The sequence below is a fragment of the Cyprinodon tularosa genome, unplaced genomic scaffold, assembly GCF_016077235.1.
Source record: "Cyprinodon tularosa strain WSP-4 unplaced genomic scaffold, ASM1607723v1 ctg372, whole genome shotgun sequence".
Taxonomy (NCBI): domain Eukaryota; kingdom Metazoa; phylum Chordata; class Actinopteri; order Cyprinodontiformes; family Cyprinodontidae; genus Cyprinodon; species Cyprinodon tularosa.
The window spans coordinates 968,783-988,923 of NW_024039088.1; the positions used below are offsets into that span (position 1 = coordinate 968,783).

General features: G+C 37.6%; 2 protein-coding genes across 2 annotated transcripts; both read left to right on the top strand.

Moving 5' to 3' along the window:
• The first annotated feature begins 1,100 nt into the window (after window positions 1-1,100).
• LOC119790840 (multiple inositol polyphosphate phosphatase 1-like) lies at window positions 1,101-4,533 on the top strand. Its single transcript, XM_038296556.1, has 5 exons — window positions 1,101-1,722; window positions 1,812-2,006; window positions 2,339-2,436; window positions 3,729-3,859; window positions 3,980-4,533. The coding sequence occupies exons 1-5, from the start codon at window positions 1,158-1,160 to the stop codon at window positions 4,362-4,364; spliced, it is 1,374 nt and encodes a 457-aa protein (XP_038152484.1). The 5' UTR covers window positions 1,101-1,157; the 3' UTR covers window positions 4,365-4,533.
• A 1,834-nt stretch (window positions 4,534-6,367) lies between these two features.
• minpp1a (multiple inositol-polyphosphate phosphatase 1a) lies at window positions 6,368-18,309 on the top strand. Its single transcript, XM_038296608.1, has 5 exons — window positions 6,368-7,007; window positions 8,721-8,915; window positions 10,574-10,671; window positions 12,467-12,597; window positions 17,609-18,309. The coding sequence occupies exons 1-5, from the start codon at window positions 6,428-6,430 to the stop codon at window positions 17,991-17,993; spliced, it is 1,389 nt and encodes a 462-aa protein (XP_038152536.1). The 5' UTR covers window positions 6,368-6,427; the 3' UTR covers window positions 17,994-18,309.
• Window positions 18,310-20,141: the final 1,832 nt, after the last annotated feature.

Genomic DNA, 20,141 nt, shown 5'->3' on the forward strand with positions numbered 1-20,141 from the left:
TGAAAGTTGTTTTTAATGCTATTAAGAAGAGCAATTTCCCAGGTTGTAATTTCTCTAGAGTGCCACATTTTGGACTAATAACAGCTAAAAAGCTATAAAAAAAAATAATAACCTAGATATTATTGCATTACCCTCATCATGTGTGGAGTTTGTTTATTTCATGTTTATAGATATTTACTATTAACTTCACCATCTATGATGCAAAAGTTAGGGGTCACATATCCACAAATGTGTTGTCTTGAGACGCTCTCTAGCAATGGCTGATTAACACTAATGCTGTGCTTCATTTATGTACTTCCAAGGTCGGAAATTTGATTAGGGAATGGCATCACTCAAAGGTTAGCCATTTTCTAACAGCAGTTCTGAAAAAAAGTATAAAAGTATATGTCAATGTATACATACATATTTATAAGCCACCTAGGATTTGCAATACAATTTTCAAACATTTTATATTCGGACATATTGTACTTTCTAAATCTACAAATCCTATTTTGTTGGTATTCCTCTGCACTTATCAATGAGTTTGAATGCAGGGCAGCCATATTGGATTTTGAAGTAGAGGGCTTGTGAATCCTCTGATTTTTGCAGCCCCTGAAATTCTCTCTGCAGGGCTATTTTATAACATAAAAAATTATGATCTGGAACTTGAAAAACCACTGAAATCATGAAATTCACAACCCCTGGACCCTGAACTAAGCAAACAATTGACTTCTAAATGATACACACCAGGAAACTGTTGAAAGAGGCAGGGTCATTGCAGCTAACTGAGAACTTCAGAAGCTGATTATAGGTGTGGAGTGAAAAGCATAAAAACAAAGGGGAAATGAGATCATTTGAACTATTTGTGGCATTTTCCAGAAAAAAATAATAACATCAATTAAAAATAGAGACTAAAGTGTTTTATTATAGAATTAAAAAACCTTGGATAAACAGCATAACAAAAATAGAAAAATATTTGATTGCCTGGCCATACTAATGCATGTCATTTTAAATTGCATTTCCTACAGAGTGATATTAAGCTTTGCATAGAGGAAAGCATATTTGGTTAAGTTCTGTCAGGAAATAAAAGTAAACAAACTGGATTGGACTTTGCTCAGTTCATCAAACAGGAGCTTCTGTTATTAAGAGCAGCTTTCAAATCTACTAGCAGGTCTTTCATGATGGCTCTTCTTTTTTACCTTTTTATAATCTTGTGCTGTGCTGCTCACCATGTGACGCTTAAGGATGAGGAAGGCATACCCCTCATCGCCAAGTATTTCAATACCAAAGGGAGGTATGAAGAAGTAAACCCAAATCTCAGCCAGGACATACTCGCTGTAAACAGGACTATTTTGGAGCCTCCTTTTCTGGAATGTGAGGAAATCCATCTGACGGCCATCATAAGACATGGGACAAGGTATCCAAATGCCAAGGACGTCAGGAAGATGCAGCAGCTTCATGATATCATCCTTAACAATTCTACTGGTAAGCAGAGTTGGCTGCGTGAGATCCTCACCCAGTGGACGATGTGGTACACCGAGGACATGGACGGCAGACTGGTCCAGAAAGGTGTGCAGGATCTGAAGCATCTGGCTGTCAGGCTGGCAAAGCTGTTTCCCTCAATGATCTCCGAGGAGAAACTTCGAGGTGGACTCATCAAGTTCATAACAAGCTCCAAGCACAGATGTGTAAACAGCACGTTGTCCTTCAAAGCAGGACTGACAGAGATGTGGGCGATCAAAGGTACTAACATGATGAAAAAACTATAGAATGTTTTTTTTTTTACTCTAATAATCTTTCTCAGAACAACCTGATGCTTTCTGTCCATGCAGATGTGGAGTTTGGCCATGAAGTAAATGATACTCTGATGAGGTTCTTCAACCTCTGCACCCGGTATGTCCAGGAAGTAGATCAAAACCAGTCAGCTGTAACAGAGGTGCAAAAGTTCAAGCAGGGTCTGGAAATGATGAGGGTTCAAGAGAAGATTGCACAGCATCTAGGAGTCTCGTCCAGTCTCCTCACATATGGTTGTATCCATGTTTTAACCTTTTACATACAGTCTTGTCATTTACTTTTTTTTTTTTTTCATCATTGGCTACCTCTCCTTTTGATTGCGGATCTCCATTATGTTTCACCATATTGTCATTAATAAATTAAGCATTTAAATAAAACTAGTCAATATCACAAAGCTACAGATTGTGGACAAATTGCTTAGAACACTACTAGGTGAAAGTATAAGAACTAATTCCTGTTTGAGGCTTTACAGATTACAGTTATAAAAACTTCCTCTTTTGGTGTAGATTTGAGATCACTGTCTGCACAGCTTACATGACTAATCTCCTGTGTGTTTCACTTGCAGATTTGGCAGAGGCTGCATTTTTCTTGTGCACTTATGAATTTGCTGTCAAGGCAATAAACTCCCCCTGGTGTCAGCTCTTTGATGAGGATGATGCAAAGGTTGGAGTCTTACTCTTAGGATATAGCTACAGTTACGCCTATCTACTTTGCTAAAATCTATAGACCTACAAGTTTTAATTTGAGCTGATAAAGAGAAATCTTTACCAAAAATCTTAAGGCTAGTTTGAATTGTCAGTCAGCCCAGTAGTGGACTGATCTCACCCCATGACTCACCACTCTCCCCTAAGCTCAATATACATATATCACATATATATCAAATCCTATCAAATGTTTTTTAACGATACTTAGATCATCATTAGATCATTCATAAATGCTCCACCCTACATCTTTCAAGTTTGGGGAAACAAAAACTGATTTTTCTGTGTTGTATGCCCATTCTGATGTAAAATATTAACTTTCATGATTATTATTGTCCCTTTTATGGTTCTTTGCTTTCCCTGGAACACTTTACCAGGTCAATCTTTTTAACTAGGATTGGATATGATAGACCACTCAAAACTGCATGTTCCCTCATGGTATGGTGGTTTAGCCTCTGACTGCTATGAGAGCTACCCACTTTTAAACCGTTGTTGTGGCAGGATGGGCCTCTGGTGTAAAACTTTGCCAAATGAAAGTGTCTTTCTGTGGCAAGTCAGTTTCATTTACACCACTAGTTGTGACTGTCAGGTTGGGTGGAGGTTGGTTGAGGACTCAAATGCAGAGATGAGTTTTGCTGATTTAACGAGAAAAGGCAACAGAAATCTCAAACTAGGAGGTCATGGGAAAACAGAGATTAAGAAACAAGAAGTCACAGAACAGGAGGTGAAAATATGGGAGACAGAAACAATGGGAGGACTAATTATCTGATAGGGAGCAGCTGTTGACAGAAGTAACTAGAAGGAGCTAAGGGAAAGGAGACCGGCACATGGGGCAACAGAGAGCAACTGAAAAAAAAAACACTGGTTAAATATAACACAAAATGGAAAAGAAACCAATGAACAAGAAAACAGAGAATAATATAAAGTGGAACTGGAAACTAAAAAAGAAACTCAAACAATAATCCACATAGGGCACAACCACGACAGTGATACTACAATCTAGTGCCATAACTTGCCTCCAGGGACCTGTTCCATAAAGTAGGATAAATCACAACTCAGAATAAGTTTCCAGGTAAATCTCTACACTTTTCAGGTCTTTATTTGTAAATTAACGTGCTTCTCCCAGTATTAATGTGCTGGATGTAAAAAGAAGATAAAGGGTTTCCATTACCTTTAAAAAGTGCTGTAAAATATGAAAGATCTACATTCTGTCTTCAATATAAGGCTACATGGGATTTTTCTGCTGTGAAACAGGTTATGGAGTATGCGAGCGATCTGAGGGAGTTCTGGAAAAGAGGCTACGGTCATGACATCAACAGCAAATCAAGCTGCATTCTCTTTCATGACCTGTTCAGTCGACTGGATAAAGCAGTTAGCGAGACCAAGTAAGAGGACGTTTAATCCCCTGTTTTTCTACTGGTTGCTAACAATCACAGACATTTTTCATCCTCTTATGTAATCGTAACCCATTTTCACTGTTGCTTGTTTGCCCCTGTGGCCTTCAGGTTACGTCAGAAGGTCAGTGAACCAGTAACTGTCCAGATCGGCCACGCAGACACCCTACTGCCATTGCTTACCCTGCTCGGCTTTTTCAAGGACACCGTCCCCCTGACATCAAACAATTACGCCTCACAGACTCAACGCTCTTTTCGTACCAGCCACATGTTGCCCTATGCTGCCAATTTCCTCCTGGTGTTGTATGACTGTGGAGAAGGAGATATAAGGCTGCAGCCTGTATTAAACGAAAAGCCTTTGACCTTCCCTGGTGTGACTGATCCACAGGCCTCAGTGCCGCTTTATGAGAATGTCCGAAAGCGCTACCAAGACCTGCTTAATGGCTGTGACTTTGAGACTGAATGCCAACTGCTCAAAGATCCTGCTGAAGTTTAAGACCTAAATACAATGTCTTTAATTTCTTTTCAGTAAGATAATTTTAAAATGTTTATTGAAATTGAAATAGTCTGAACCAAACTGGAAAGAAAGCAGAGGGTAAAAAATTAATACATGTATTGTAAATGTTGTACTTTATTAGGGGTTTTGCAGTGTTTTTGTTTTATTTATATATATATATATATATATATATATATATATATATATATATATATATATATATATATATATATATATATATATATATAACTAATTGCTCTTAAGTACATTTAATTGTTTCATCTCGTTGCAGAATATGGTAGAATTTAGGAAGAAAAAAATAGATCATGTGATCTAAGGATTTGCTAAGCCTATCTGTTCTTACCTGCCCAGGCCTATATGGTACACCTCTCAGTGTTAAAGCAACGACGTGAAACTTTTGACCTAAGTATAATTTGAGATATATAATGGATTTTTGAGGTCACTACTCACCACTTGGAGTGTGTCAATGATTCGTGCAGGCTGCCCTTCTGAAAAACTGGCCATGTAGTGTGAGAGGATCGGATACAAAAAACCCGATAACTCTACTCTGCTATCAGATTATAAAACACAGTGGAGGTTGTATGATTTTGTAACACTGCAGTGTTCACAGTCGCTTAAACCTGTAAGTTGTGATTAACCCCTTTATCATCCAAGTTACCATTTTTCAGTAACTTTGATATAAAGAACACTTTGCAACAAAAATTCAAATCTTCAGGTCAAATGTGGTCTGCAGGGTCCACCATTGTGTTAAAGCTGATGTAAAACTGATTCATAGTAATATAATGCTGCCTACGGTGTATATCTTACTGTGAATTAACTTTAAAAAGTTAATAATTGAAGATAAAAACTTAATAAGCTCATTTCTAAAAGTTAAAAAGCTAATTGAATAAGTTAATAAGCTAAGCTAAAAAGTCAAGAAAAAGTAAGTTTCTGTTTCAACATTAATTTTCTGAGGGTTGTTGTATCAAAAACTTATGCTATTTTCTTTCCGTAAATGTTTTCTTTTTCACCATAGGGAGGGTGACTGTTCTTGGTCAGTACATTGACCTTGATTTTTTATTTTTTTTTTTTACCATAAAAATACTTTTTTAATTTCACAAATCTAATAAGGTCTTTTTCTGTCTTCTGATAATACTCTAAAGTTGAAATTTTGAATGTCAAAGTATTTCCCTGAGTGCCCTATAAAGGGTTAACAGTTACACAAAAGGTTTACAGATAACCTGAAATCCTACTGGTAATTGTAATATTAATGTATAATATAAGCATAAGTGATTTTGATTTTATTATATTTAAGAATATTATATAATTGGCAGTTAATACATCATTGTTGCTCATCATGAAGTTATCATACTCAGGCACATATTTGCTTCCTTGTGGATAAGATTTAAAACTCAGTTAATTTTCTTGTCATTCTTATATGGTCTATTTTAAATACATGATTAAATCTATTGAGGAGGAATTTTGCTCTTGAGTCATTCAGTCCTGCTGCAATCAGACTCTACAATGCGACACTACAACTGCAGTAACTTGTGGAAGTTATTATGCGCAAAAAAAAAAAAAAAAAAAAAAAATATATATATATATATATATATATATATATATATATATATATATATATATATATATATATATATATATATATATATACATATATATATATATATATATATATATATATATATATATATATATATATATATATATATATATATATATATAAGGATCCTGCTATAAAAAAAAGCTGCCATTGCATTGTATACACTGTATATATCCCATGCATCTTTTTCTTCCCTTGGCACATTCTTCTTCTTTGACTATTTGAGCTCATGTAATGAGTAAACGTCTCCACCCTGAGATCAATAAAGTCAATTAATAAATCTTGTCCTGCAGTATTTCTGAGCAGAGGAAGGGGGCCATCCAGGACCCCGTTCATCCAGAACCGCCCCTGCGTGTCGCGTCAGTTTCCACATTCTGATTGGTTGGTTAATACCACATGAATAACGTCACGCAGCTTCGGCTCCGCACAACAACAGAAGCTCATCATGACGAACATGTTATGGAAAATCATTTACTTTACCAGCATAACCGGCTTTTCCTGGTGTTCTTCAACCGAAGCGAGTCCAGAGGACCAGAACATCCCGCATATTGCCAAGTATTTCAGCACCAAAGGAAGGTATGAGGAAGTGAATCCTTATCTGATAAAGAACATAACGGCTGTAAACAGCTCCGCTCTGCAGCCACCGTCTCCTCTATGTCGCGAAATCCACCTGACAGCCATCATAAGACATGGGACCCGTTACCCGACCACTAAAAACGTCAAAAAGATGCAGAAACTGTACGAGTTGGTCCAGGACAGAGTCAGTGGGACAGAGGAATGGCTGCGTGAGATCCTCACCCAGTGGACGATGTGGTACACCGAGGACATGGACGGCAGACTGGTCCAGAAAGGTGTGCAGGATCTAAAGCATCTGGCTGTCAGGCTGGCAAAGCTGTTTCCCTCAATAATCTCTGAGGAGAAACTTCGAGGTGGACTCATCAAGTTCATAACAAGCTCCAAGCACAGATGTGTGAACAGCACGTTGTCCTTCCAAGCAGGACTGGCCGAGATGTGGGCCATCAAAGGTACCAACAGCATCATCAGGGTGCATGGCCTGCAGAATTTATGAAAGAGGATTAGGGCCACTGGAAAAATTAAATAAAAAACTTAACTGATTTTTAAATATTATTTCAGTTTAACACGGAAAAAAGTCAGAATTCTGACTTTTTTCCTGAGAATTCTGACTTTAATCTCAGAATTCTGACTTTTTCTCAGAATCATGACTTTAATCTCAGAATTATGGCTTTTTTCTCAGAATTATGACTTTAATCTCGAATTCTGACTTTTTTCCCAGAATTATAACTTTAATCTAAAATTATGACTTTAATCTCAGAATTATGGTTGAATTCTGACAGCTAACAAACATGTAAGCATCAAGTTGTAGCCATGTCTGTTTTAGAGACTAGCTCTCTTGTTTTAATGACCTTCTGCTCCTCCATTAATAAAATAGCATCACAGAGGACATAAACGGTTGCCTAATTTCGTCATTTTTCACCATTGTATTACTGGTGTCATAGTTCTGGTTCTGTTATGTTTTCTTTTGAGTTTTCAGTTTTACTTTGCTCCATGTTTTCTTGTTTTAGTGGTTTAATTTTTATTTTGTTGTGTTTTCTTGTTGTTTTCAGGTTTTTATTTGTTGCCCTCTTGTGTTCTCCTCTTTCTCTAGCTCTTTTCCTGTCTGCTCTGTTCACACCTGCTCCCAATCTGCTCGTTAGTCCTCTCTTTGGCTATGTTCACACTGCAGGCCTTGATGCTCAATTCCGATTTTTTTGTGAAATCCAATTTTTTTTGCGTTGCTGTTCATATTTCCAAATATATGTGACTTGTATGCGATCTCCTGTGTGAACTGCAGTCATACAACGCAAATGTCCCGCATGTGCAGTAGAGAACCCAATGACATCACAGGCCAGCGTGCTCGTAAACATGGATGGTAACGCCGGTGTGCATCTAGCAGTTTTTTCCAAACATAAAAACTCATTCTTTTCAATATGTTTAAACATAAATACTGCTCTCAGCATCATCATCTGCCATGGTTGTTGTTTTTCTTGCCGCTTCTGCGTAGATTTGTATCGGATTCAGGACCACAGAGCCAGGTGGCCTGGGTCGCATTGGAAAAAAATCATATCTGTGTTGTTCAGACTGCCATGAAAAGATCAGATCCAGGTCGCATATAGGAAAAAAAAAATCAGATTTCGGTACTTCAGGCTGCAGTGTGAATGTAGCCTTTGTTTCAGTCTCCCATATATACACCCTCTGTTCAGTTCCTCTGTGCTGGTTCCTCGTCTAACTTCCTCCAACTCGTCTCTGTGAGTCTTCCTCCTGGTGATTGTCTTCCCCAGACGTCTCCATGGTTTCTGGTTTGTTTTTGACATTGTTTTCATGTTTGATTTTTGGATTCCTGCCTCAGTTGTTTGCTAATCTATCATTAAATCATCAAGAAACTCACCTCTGCCTACATGCCTCTGCATTTGGGTCCTCGCACCACAACCAAATCCTGACAACTGGCCCTCCCAAACAACTCACATCAAAGTCAGAATTCAGAGATTTAAAGTCAGAATTCTGAGATTTAAAGTCTGAATTTCTGAGATTAAAGTCAGAATTCTGACTTTTTTCTCATACTGAAATAAAATGTAAAAATCAGTTAACTTGTTTTTTTTTTTTCAGTGGCCCTAATCCTCTTCCATAAGGATCAGTCTTAACAGCTAACCATTTATTCATTGTGTTTTCTTCCCATGCAGATGTGCAGTTTGAATATACAGTGAACGATGCTCTCATGAGGTTCTTCGACAAATGCACCAAGTTTATCGATGAAGTTGATAAGAACCCTTTAGCTTTGGTGGAGATGGACAAGTTCATCCAGGGGCCAGAGATGAAGAGGGTCCAGGAGAAGATTGCTGACCGCCTGAATGTCCCATATCCACTCATCACAGACGGTCAGTTATAAAAGTATGGGTGCATGATGTATAGTTTGGATTTCTGCCTGCTTAGTTAGTTCTCAATATTTGCTGGCATCCTTAGTGAAAATCCAGATTTATAAATTATTAATCTCTTAATAGCATGTGAGATATATGTTTTGACCCACACGTGTTTATAACAGTTCTCTTCACACATCCTTGCCTTTATATTGCTCTTATTATTTTTATGTGTTGTATGGGACTTGTATAAAAATATTTTAATCTGCAGGTCAGATCTAAAGGCAGCAGCAAATCTTTACAATATAATAAACCTAATCAGTGCACCTCTTCTTTTCAGAGATTAATCTTTATACAGTTATGAAACGTTAATAAATTACATATAAATAGTAAATCGTACTCGTACTCGTCGTCTCTCTTTATCCGGAACCGGGTCCGGATAAATAGTAAATATAAAGTAAAATGTAGGTTTTTTTACTGAAATATTGCATTTATTATGTTTGAAGGATCTTAAGACTATGTGTTGTACATATTTAACATCATAAATTGAGTCGATCACTTTAGTTAATATGTGCCAGTTTTAATCTCTTCTTCAGATTTGTCATGCAGTTTAGAAAGTTTTACACATCACTGTATTTTTTTTTTTTTTATGCAAAGATTTATTTTTAATTGTTTTAGGTTTAACTTATTTGCAGCGGCAAAATATAGATTAGCAATTGAGATCACTGTGTTTGAGAATTCCTAAAGTGCAACACATCATTACTAGTTAAATCTTGTAAAGTCCCCTCAGATGACACCTTTTTTAAATTTCCACTTAAATGAATCAAATTAAACATAAAGAAGAGCATTTAATATGGCAGCAATATATTTTTGCACATGCTTTTTTCATATCTTTCATAGAAATGTTCCTCAGATACTTGTGTGCAGGGTTTTACACTACATATATAAACGGTAGGGGGTGCTGTTTTCATATATGAAGTTTCCATAACTAAATCTAATCTAAAACCATAGTTGTACAGAAAGTTGTAAATTTTCTATAAAAACGGACCAAGTCTAAAAACATGTTTAAAGAACCCGCCTGACCATCAAATGTGCAGATAACCCCAAGTTTTGAACATGTAATAACAACCTCCTATATGTGCGCTTTTTTATTGCATGTATGTGTAGATTTTATGACATATAGATAGTTTTTTTGTAATAGTAACTTTACAATAGTATGTTTGCACTTTTATTGAAGAAAATAATAATTTTTCAAAACTAAAACTGTTTCAGTTGTTAATTATTCTTCGTCCAACTGGTTTTATACATTTCACAGATAAATTACATTTATTTTTTAAGAAAATCTGTTACAAAGGAGCAATAAACATGCATAAACAGGAAATGTTTGTTCAACATCTACATGAAATGGTATTGTATTGGTATTGTTCTAACAGTTAAGTGATTATAATTCCAAGAAAGATTGAAATGTTTAGAAAAATATAACAGAAGGGTAGAAAAGAGAAGGAAATGGTAACAGAGTAATGCATGGGTGAATCATTAAAATGTGTTAAATCACATTTGAAAATTTGCAGAACTCTTCAGAGAATAGTTCTGAATGACAGATCTTCTTTCATTCTGAGATTTCACATGATACATGTGATGAATCGCATTCATTAAAATCTTATTTTTCTTTCCTGCAGATATGGTGGAAGCTGCTTTCTACCTGTGTGCCTATGAGTTTGCCATCAAGACGGTCAACTCCCCGTGGTGTCGGCTCTTTGACGAGGCTGATGCACAGGTACAACCTTAAAGGAATAGTACACCCAAAACATGATTAGCCTTCATCTTCTACTCACCCCCATGCTGAACAACACTCTGGAGTACTTTTTTGATATCTCAAATGCATCTGGAGATCTGGGAGGCTTCTTGCTGTCTGCTGACATTCAAATAATGGAGGTCTATGGTGCCCGAGACAGAAAGGTCCATAAAAGTCCACAAAAAACGTGTCAATATTCCTCCATACTGCTCGTCCAATGTATTCCAAGTGTCCTGAGTGGGTAGCATCCAGAATTTACTCGAAACGAAGTCATTTAGAATGTTTTTAGAGCATAAACAGTAGTGTATAGGATTTCCTGAAAGCGCGCACATGCGCGTTAACGACGCTACGGAAGCCGGCTACGGAAGCCTTTAACTGCAGGCCTTCAAACTGCTGCTAATACAGTTGGAGTGAAATGAGTCTGGAGGTTTTCTGCACTACTAGATTTTCTTCTGATTGCTGCTTAGATTTTTCTTTCAAAAGGGATATTTAAGCATTTATTGTTATGTATGTTGTATATTTTCTTTAACCAGCCAAAGGGATTTGGTGTTATAGAACAAAAAAAAAACATCCTCAATGAGAAAAAAAAACAATGGACTGACTAAAAAATATGCCTTAATATGTCAATTAGTAATACTTTTACTAACTTCTTTATGAAATTCTAAGCTAAAAGACTTGTTTATGTTTTGTCATCTTGGATCTTCATCCATAAAAGTACAAATGAAGGATAAATCAGATTTTCGAGAAAGGTGCTAACTTTGTTTAAGAGGAAGACATATCAGAAAAAGACCCACAAATAGAAATATGTTTAGTTTAATGTGTTTTTTTCTTAAATATATATTCCATGTGTGATTTTGATTTTTTAGCTGGAAATGTATCATCTGTTCAAAGTTGGAAAATTATTCTGGCAAAATCCGACTTTTCTTGCCAAGTCGGACCTAGAAATCCAATATTGATACATTTAAAACCTAAAGGAAATTTGATTTATTCACCCTTGCACCTCATTTAATCTTTTACAACAAATAACTAGAAGGTATCTCCACTATTAAGCACGTTGCTAAGGCGGTTCAATGTTCAAAATGCAGATAAGGACATTTTTATTATAGTGTAATGCTATCAGTAGTGAACCTGATCATGTAAAACATCCATTAGTCGACCCCAGTGGTTAGAGAACTTGAAACTAAAACATTATGATTACTATTACTCTACATTACTATTACGATACATTACTATTATTTAGTTTTATTTTATTATATCACTGTCATATCATTATTATGTTTACAAATTGGTTCAAGTGACACAGCCCTACTTTTGTCTAAGTTGTAAATTTCTAAGCTTGAGAACCACAGTTTTAAAGTTTTTCTTCAGAATTACCAAACAGGTTTATGATGAGATGCTCTGCAAGAGAAAGATAGATTTCGGAGGAAAAGAGTAAATAGGTTCTCCCTCTAACTTTAATGAAAATGTAGAAAAGTTACTATAAAACGTTCAATTCATTCACCTCTCGCCCTACTTATGTTGTTGTTATGTTAATTATTTTAGTGAAATATCTTTGTTTAAATAATTTTTTGTTTTAGACAAAGATAAAAGCTTTCTCAGATTTTCCTCATTGACGCTTCTCTCCAAATAGTTCCCACTTCAAATAATAACATTCATCGCCTCCTATGAGCATGACCTTAATGCTCGGTTAGAGTTGCACAACCACCCATCTCCACCCAGGCAGTGCGCTCCATATTCATGCATGTCCCAATTTAATCTTTCTGATCTGGTTTAACAGGTTATGGAGTATAAACTTGATCTGAAGCAGTTTTGGAAAAGGGCCTATGGGTATGACATCAACAGCAAATCCAGCTGCATTCTTTTCCACGATGTATTTGAACGTCTGGACAAAGCCCTCAATGAGCACAAGTGAGTGGGCGCCAACAGTGGCTGCCATGGTTAACTGCTTTCACTTTCAACACTTTTTGTTATTGATACCTTCATATATATTTCATATAATAAAACTTGTTGTACGCTCTCTGACTTCATACGTGCTTCAGATTTATTTCCAGCATGGTTTAGGAGCATCAAACAACCCTTATGATCTCAAGAGGGAATTTACTGTGCCTTCTTTCTCTTGCTGTGTCTTTATTGTTGAGTGTAAATGATCATAGGTGGGGGAGGGTTGATGGACTTTGGATTTTGTGCCCGTTTAACAACCCTATGTTTGAACATCAGCCTGGTTATGAATCAACTATGACTCTTCTGCTACAGCACATCCTTCTTGGTCTGACCAGTCATCTATTTCAACTGAGACATGAGCATCAAATTCCCCAAATAGGAGCTGAATTCTGGCTAGTTTGGTGGGTACGCCCATCTTTTAGGAGTCATAAAGGAAAAATGCTGTCGGAAGCTAAACTCTAACTGAGGGAGTTTTAGAAACCACCCTCTTGTCCAGCTGGGACAGACTTTGATGCCGAAGCAAGGATGTCTTCCTTCTGAATTTGAATGTGTTTTTATGTCTGTTTAAATGACAGACTGTGATGGTCTTACACTGAGAAGCAGAAAGTTATTGGTTTTTTCATTGATGTATTATTGAATAATACGTCACATATGTGTGGTGTGACACACTGGAGCCGTTGCTATGCATTGTGTCAGGGCTGCTGCAGAAGCAGCACACGTATAGCACAGGTTATTTCATAAACAGATATAAACAGATTAATGTATATGTTTGACAGTTTGGCTTGACACTGAGGGAAATCGAATTGAATATAATTTGTGAAAAATTCTAGGAAGAAAAAGCAATATACACAGATAGATAAAGAAGAAAAGTAGAGCATTGCTTCAATTCAATTAAATTTTGCTTATCTATAGCACAAATTCACAATGAATGGCATCTCAATGCAATTTACAGAAACAGTTCAATGGGATCATACAGTCAGATTGGTAAAAAGTTTCTATCCGTGGAAAACCGGCTTATTACAGCCAGTCATTAACTTGCAGGACTGAATCCTCCTTGGATGAGCATGTGGTGACAATAGATATTCGCTTGATTTTTGTCATTGACTCTACAGCAATACCTCATACCGTCCATGCTTGCAGCAACAGTGAAGAGGAAAAACTCTTTTAACCTCCAGCAGAATCAGGTGTCTGCCGAGGCCGTCTGGGGGTTCAAGGAAACAGAAGCAGACATACAAAACAAACATAGAAGCACTGGTCTATAGATATACTTTCTATGTTAGAAAAAGATTATGGTAAACCAGCTCCACAGATTGGTCTGTCTAGAAAATAAACTGTTTTTCTGTTAAAGGGATGGAAGATTTAAAAAAATACAGTTAGTCACAGGATAAGCTGAGCCCATATGTATGTCTAGCAGAGAAACAGGTCTAAACACTGAAAAAAGAGGCCCAAATCTATCATCTAGCGGTGGCACAGATGGAAACCAGCAAACAGTGATACAATAATATCAACTAGACAACTTTAGCTGTTAGAAACAACAGGCGGCATCTAGTATGTAATACCTGTTAGCACTGTGTGCACATTTATTACACTGTTTATATCTTTGTCTTCACACAATGTTCAGTACATATTTTAATGTATCATAGCCTAAGTAAATATACATTTTCAGTTTAATTTGAGTCATTATTTATAAAAATCTGATAGGAAATGAGGGTGGTGTGACCGTTTGTGTGACTGATGAATGCACAGCCATGGCGCCTGGGTGCACACGCCACTCGCTATAGCAGCTAATACAGGATGTCCAATAAATCATAAAGGTAAATCATAAAGATAGTATATATTAATGAGTTTTTCTTAATGCGATTTATTTATTTTTGTTTACATTTGAGCCAACATACAGAGCTACTGGTGTACATGTGGGGCCCTGTATAAAAAATAAATATGAAATAAATATGAATATGAAAAATATAATATTTGGAAATGTTTACAAGAACAACACATAGCTCTGCATGCCTGAAGTGTGAAGGAAATGTTGCATGACTAAATAAAAAAACCGGACCACCTGATTTGATCATTTAAAAAAAGCTTCTTGCCACAAATCGCCTTCTACATCTTCCATCAGTTTTGTTTTACATTTTATATATTTATTTATGTTATTTTTGCTGCACAAAATACCTTACTTTAATTAGTTTGAATTGAGCGTTTCATAAACATCACTTTTCACGTCTGTTCCCTGATTCAGGCGTCGACCTTGATTGAACCAGTTTACGAAATGAATCTGCTTTGTCCTAGAGTAGATCAGATCACTGCATCAGATGGATGGGTGTTTTCCTTCTTTTGGGGTCTTCTATCTCTGAACTGCTGTCTGACCTGACTGAGAAAGATATTCCTACAGCCTTGTGTTGCCAGCATTCATTTTCTTTTTGAAGATGTCTTTAGGATGAGGTACAGGTCCTGTCAGTGTTTTCATCTGAAGAGAGAAAACTCTTCTAATTACTTAGTAAAGGTCTGAATATAATAGGAATCATTTAGTGCCCAACAGAAAATTAGAAATGATGAGGTTGTGGACTTTTGTGCTCAATCAGAATGCATGAGGTTGGTCTAAGGCCGCGGTTCTCAAAGTGTGTGGCGCGACCCACTGGTGGGGAATTGAGACGTGACAGGTGGGGCGCGCCAAGTTCCGGTGTGTGTGTGTGTGTGTTGTGTGACTATAAATGTAGAACGTGTGAGAGCAAACTGTCCTTATAGCTGCATGTTGTCGCTTTTTAGACCAATCAAACCCACAAAGTAATCATTAATAGCCTACATGCAGTCTAATTAAAAGAACATTAGATATGAGAAAAATTTCACCTGGAACTGAAGTGCCAAAATAATGATTGACGTGACGTCGGCATATTATTTGTAACGGAATAAACTTTCGCGCCCCAGTGTTGCCAACTCAGCGACTTTGTCGCTATATTTTAGACCCCTCCAGCGACTCTTTTTTAAAAAAGGGACTAGCGACAAATTAGCGACTTTTGGAGACTCTTACGTGAAAGCACGTATCGTTCCTTTTCTTGTCCTCCAGCGGCAGGTGCTGCCGTGGGGCGCCTCCTCCGTCCCAACCCCGTTCTCCCCCGCTATCGCAGGAGTCCCTCTCAGCGCTGCAGAGACACAGCATGTTTGCCCTCAGCGTCCAGACTGCAAATAAAGCGCACATGCGCCGGGATTGACGGCGCAGGTTGATCATAAGTAACTGAATTTGAAATATTTTTTCTTAAATAAATAGGACCAGTTTATTGAAATGACGTCTGACTCCACCCTGAGGCTCAGGTTTAATGCTCAGACTAATAGTGAATTCTGGTTTGGAGTGGAGAGGGAGTATCCACTCATCGGGCAGAGAGCTGTGTGCATTCTTCTTCCCTTTGCCACATCATATCTCTGTGAGATGGGCTTTTCAACTGTTGCTTCACTGAAAACAAAATACAGATCTCAGCTGAACATTGAGCATGACTTGAGAGTGGCAGTATCAAGCCTGCAACCCTGTTTTGAGAAACTGTGCAATGCAAAACAGGCTCATTGCAGCCACTAATGCAGGGATAAATAGACCTGTATTGCCAGATGGATTTCACTTCTTTTCTTTTATTAACAGATTGCAGAGTGGCACTTTAATTTTTTCTATCTTTGAGCTTGATACAAATTTTGACACAGCTGCATTTTTATTTTCTTTATATTTGAGCTTGCTGTTATTTGATGTAGATAGTTTGTATTTAGATACTACTTGTTACTTCAATAAAATTGGAAAATTTTAAGATTGTTGCATATTTCATTAGCATTGTGTTGGGGCGATGGGGACAGGCGGGGCTTGAAAATTCCCCCTTGTCCAAAGTGGGGAATGACAGAAAAAGTTTGAGAACCACTGGTCTAAGGACATACGATTCTCAGTCCGAGATGGACTCCTGGTTTATTTCTGTCAGACCTGTGCAGCAATTTGGTTGTAGTGTCATCAGTCAGAGCTCAGGATTACAGAAAAGAGATTCATTTAAGATAGTGATCCGGTTTGAGCAACAAAATACAAATGTGGAACAACAAGGATGTTTTTGAGGGAAAATGTGAGATGCGCAGCTTTTCACGCTCTCCTCTATAAGATTTTTTTTTTACTTTGGCAATCTTCACAACAGGGGCGTAGCTAGAAGGGAGGGGGAGCTTCCTCAGGTCATCATTGGCCACCCCTGTAGCCACCCTTATGTCTAACTATGTCCCTGTTTTACGAAAAAATCTCTGAGAACCCCCAGTAATAAACCCAGTTATGAACCATTTCACATTCTCTATTGTAGCTGCCTTTTCTTTTCTTTAAATATGGTTTCCATTATATTTTGTATGTAATAAGTCGTTTGCCGGCTGTATTTTAAGAGCAGGTAAAGGACAACAGGTGACGAAGATGATTTATTAATTTAACAGCTGGAGCGGCTCTGTAACAGGGCCTGCAGCCCTGCTTTGTTTATATTTGAAAACTCCTAAATTCTGAATATTAGATTTTTGTTTTGTTTTTTTGCTCAATATAGACTTTTCATAATCTTAACCAGTAAAATGTGGGATATTTTTATAATTAGTAGGACACTGGGACAGAGGTAAAAAATGTCCCTTTACAATTCGGGACATCTGCTCACCCTTTGCTTATTGGGAGCCTCTCTTTGCCCACTGCAGCCACTGTTAGCCCAACAAGTCATAGTATGAATCTCATAACACTTCTTGTGTTACTTCTCCTTGCCACTGTTTCATCAAAGGTATTTTACAGGTGACTTCTGGTAACAGTTGGCTTCGCTGTCTTTTATTAAAGGGTTAAAGGGAGTTTAATCAAAATGCAAATCACACTTTTCAGAGATTTCTTTGGAAAATAAAAAAGATGTGTAAATTCCCTTCCTCTTTAAAGCCAGGAACTACTTTGTGTCGGTTCAGCACATACTATTACGGCAACAAAAAGTTATTCTGTGCGTTCCAGGTCGGGTCAGAAGGTGACAGAAGCTGTGACGGTCCAGGTCGGCCATGCAGAGACCCTCCTGCCTCTCTTCACCCTCCTGGGCTTCTTCAAGAACGCCGAACCTCTGACATCCACCAACTTCGCCTCTCAGACACGCCGCTCCTTCCGCACCAGCCGTATGTTACCGTATGCTGCAAACTTTGTCCTGGTTCTATATGACTGCGGAGGAGGGGACTTCAGACTGCAGCCTCTGGTCAATGAGCAGCCGGTTATCTTCCCAGGTTTGACTGAGCGACAGGACTCCATGCCACTCTATGAAGACGTCAAAAGACAGTACGAAGAACTGCTGAAGGGGTGCGATTTTGAGACTGTTTGTGAGCTGTTTGAAAAGAATGTGGAGGTTTAAGAAACAAAAAGCTTTTATTGGCCTTAATCTGTACCTTAATGGAGCAAAAAAATTTTTAATGCTTTTGAAATGTAAGGCTTTAATACCTCACTCTGAGGCTGTCGCTTTCATCAAAATAGTTTTATCTTGTCTTTGAACCACACAGTGTTCCCTGCAAAGGTGATTAAATGTAGATTATTTTACCATACCAGTATTTCAGCTGCTCACTTCACTCAGGCTTGAGTTTTGATGTTTTATTTTTACAAATCGATTGAATTTTTAGTTGTTCTTTTTTTTTCTTTTTTTAATTAAAGAAGATTTATGTAAATGAAATACATTTGTGTATGTCTTGTGGTTTGATCAATGTACTGCTGTCTTTTGCACCATTTTCTTATGTCAACATTATTTTTTTATGTACAGCAAAAGATAGAGCATGCAGTTTTCAAAAATAATTACATTTATTAAAGGACCAAAACAATCCTGCTCTGATGTGGGAATAATTACAATCTAAAGGGAAAAAAGGGAAGCAAACACTAATGTCAAGCAGTAGCTGGCAATGAGTATTTTACTTCCCTGTGTTTGAATTCTGGTTTAGCTCTGCTTTGCGAAACTGTTTTAAACCACTCAGAACCTCCCCAATATTTGAAGAACAGACAGCCTCTTTAAAGTCATGTCCATCCATCCACTATCTGACCCGCTTGTCCCGAGTGGGGTCACGAGGGGTGCTGGTGCCTATCTCCAGCAGTCAATGGGCGAGAGGCGGGGTACACCCTGGACAGGTCGCCAGTCCATCGCAGGGCAACACAGAGACAAACAGAACAAACAACCATTCACACACACACTCACACCTAAGTCCAGTTTTTGGACTGTGGGAGAAAGCCGGAGTACCCGGAGAGAACCCACGCATGCTCAGGGAGAACATGCAAACTCGATGCAGAAAGAGCTTGGGCCGGGAATAGAACCCACAACCTTCTTGCTGCAAAGCAGCAGTGCTACCCAAGTTTAATTTGAACTTGTCCAGACTTTATGCAGGCCCCTTCAAAGTCTTTATGTTTTCTAGCTCCTTCAGAAGTGGTGTTACTTTCAATAAGTCATATAGTATAACCTGGTTTGGCTCTATATTTTAGCTATCAACCTAGAACAGATTTTCTACTCAATAGCACAAGACGCTCACCATTACACCATGTTCCACTATATGTATTATTAAATGGAATGGGATGGACACTTTCTTTCTCCTAAATTCAGACAGTTTTTTCATAGTTTTCAGGGTTTAACCTGACGTCAGGATGTTAATCATTAAGCATTAGTTTCCATATGGGCTTTAAGTGAGTGAAAAACATATACTTTGTTTTTAGATGTTGATCTTTTTACTTTTGAGAGTCGCTGCAGTCCCGATTCCACCCTCCACCTATGACCATGTGATAATGACCATACCCAGGAGAATTACACATACAAGAGGCTGAAATGTGTGCTACATGGAGTCCCTCAAGGACTTGATCTTATCAAGTACATTCTGGACACCAACTAGATGTAGACCCTGTTTTATCATATAACTCCTGTAGTAGAGTAGATAAATGTTGGGATGTGCCAAATTGTGCTGGAGAAGGAAATCTCTTATCTTCCTCTTGGACGTGTTACCCAAACAACCAATCCCCGATAATAGATGGATTAGGATAGATGAATAGATGGAAGTTATGTTGTTTTTGCGGGGGGTTTTAAAGTTTTTCTTATTGTAGATACACTGAAAGTTTCATGTTACCAGTTGTAAAGGTTGAGATCAAGATTGTAAACTCCCTCAGCACCGCCTCTTTCAAAAAGGAGCAGGAGCTTACTGTTTGATGGCTTTTATTCAGTTGCATACATAAAAGAAGTAAACATATTTCCGCCTGAGGCTGAAGGCATTTGTTTTTCTCCAATCTTGGCAATGCATTCCCACTCTTTGGATGATTAACTTCCCCAAACACAGTGGCCTGATTTATTCCTTGGGGGAGTCTCCCTTAGCTCCCCACCTATCATTGCACACACTTTCTGGATAATTTCTCTCTACATTTTTTTTTCATTTAGGACAACTGCTAATTTTAGAGGCAGTTCTTGAAGGTTAATTCTTTGTTATTTTTTAAAAGTGCCCAAATTGACAGAAAATGTCAATCTAAATGCAAATTGAAAAAA

Excerpts from the sequence above, each read along its gene's own strand:
- LOC119790840 (XM_038296556.1), top strand. The coding sequence starts at position 1,158 with ATGATGGCTCTTCTTTTTTACCTTTTTATAATCTTGTGCTGTGCTGCT. Across the intron at positions 1,723-1,811 it reads AGAGATGTGGGCGATCAAAG|ATGTGGAGTTTGGCCATGAA; the intron begins GTACTAACATGA and ends CTGTCCATGCAG. Across the intron at positions 3,860-3,979 it reads AAAGCAGTTAGCGAGACCAA|GTTACGTCAGAAGGTCAGTG; the intron begins GTAAGAGGACGT and ends TGTGGCCTTCAG.
- minpp1a (XM_038296608.1), top strand. The coding sequence starts at position 6,428 with ATGACGAACATGTTATGGAAAATCATTTACTTTACCAGCATAACCGGC. Across the intron at positions 8,916-10,573 it reads ATATCCACTCATCACAGACG|ATATGGTGGAAGCTGCTTTC; the intron begins GTCAGTTATAAA and ends TCTTTCCTGCAG. Across the intron at positions 12,598-17,608 it reads AAAGCCCTCAATGAGCACAA|GTCGGGTCAGAAGGTGACAG; the intron begins GTGAGTGGGCGC and ends TGTGCGTTCCAG.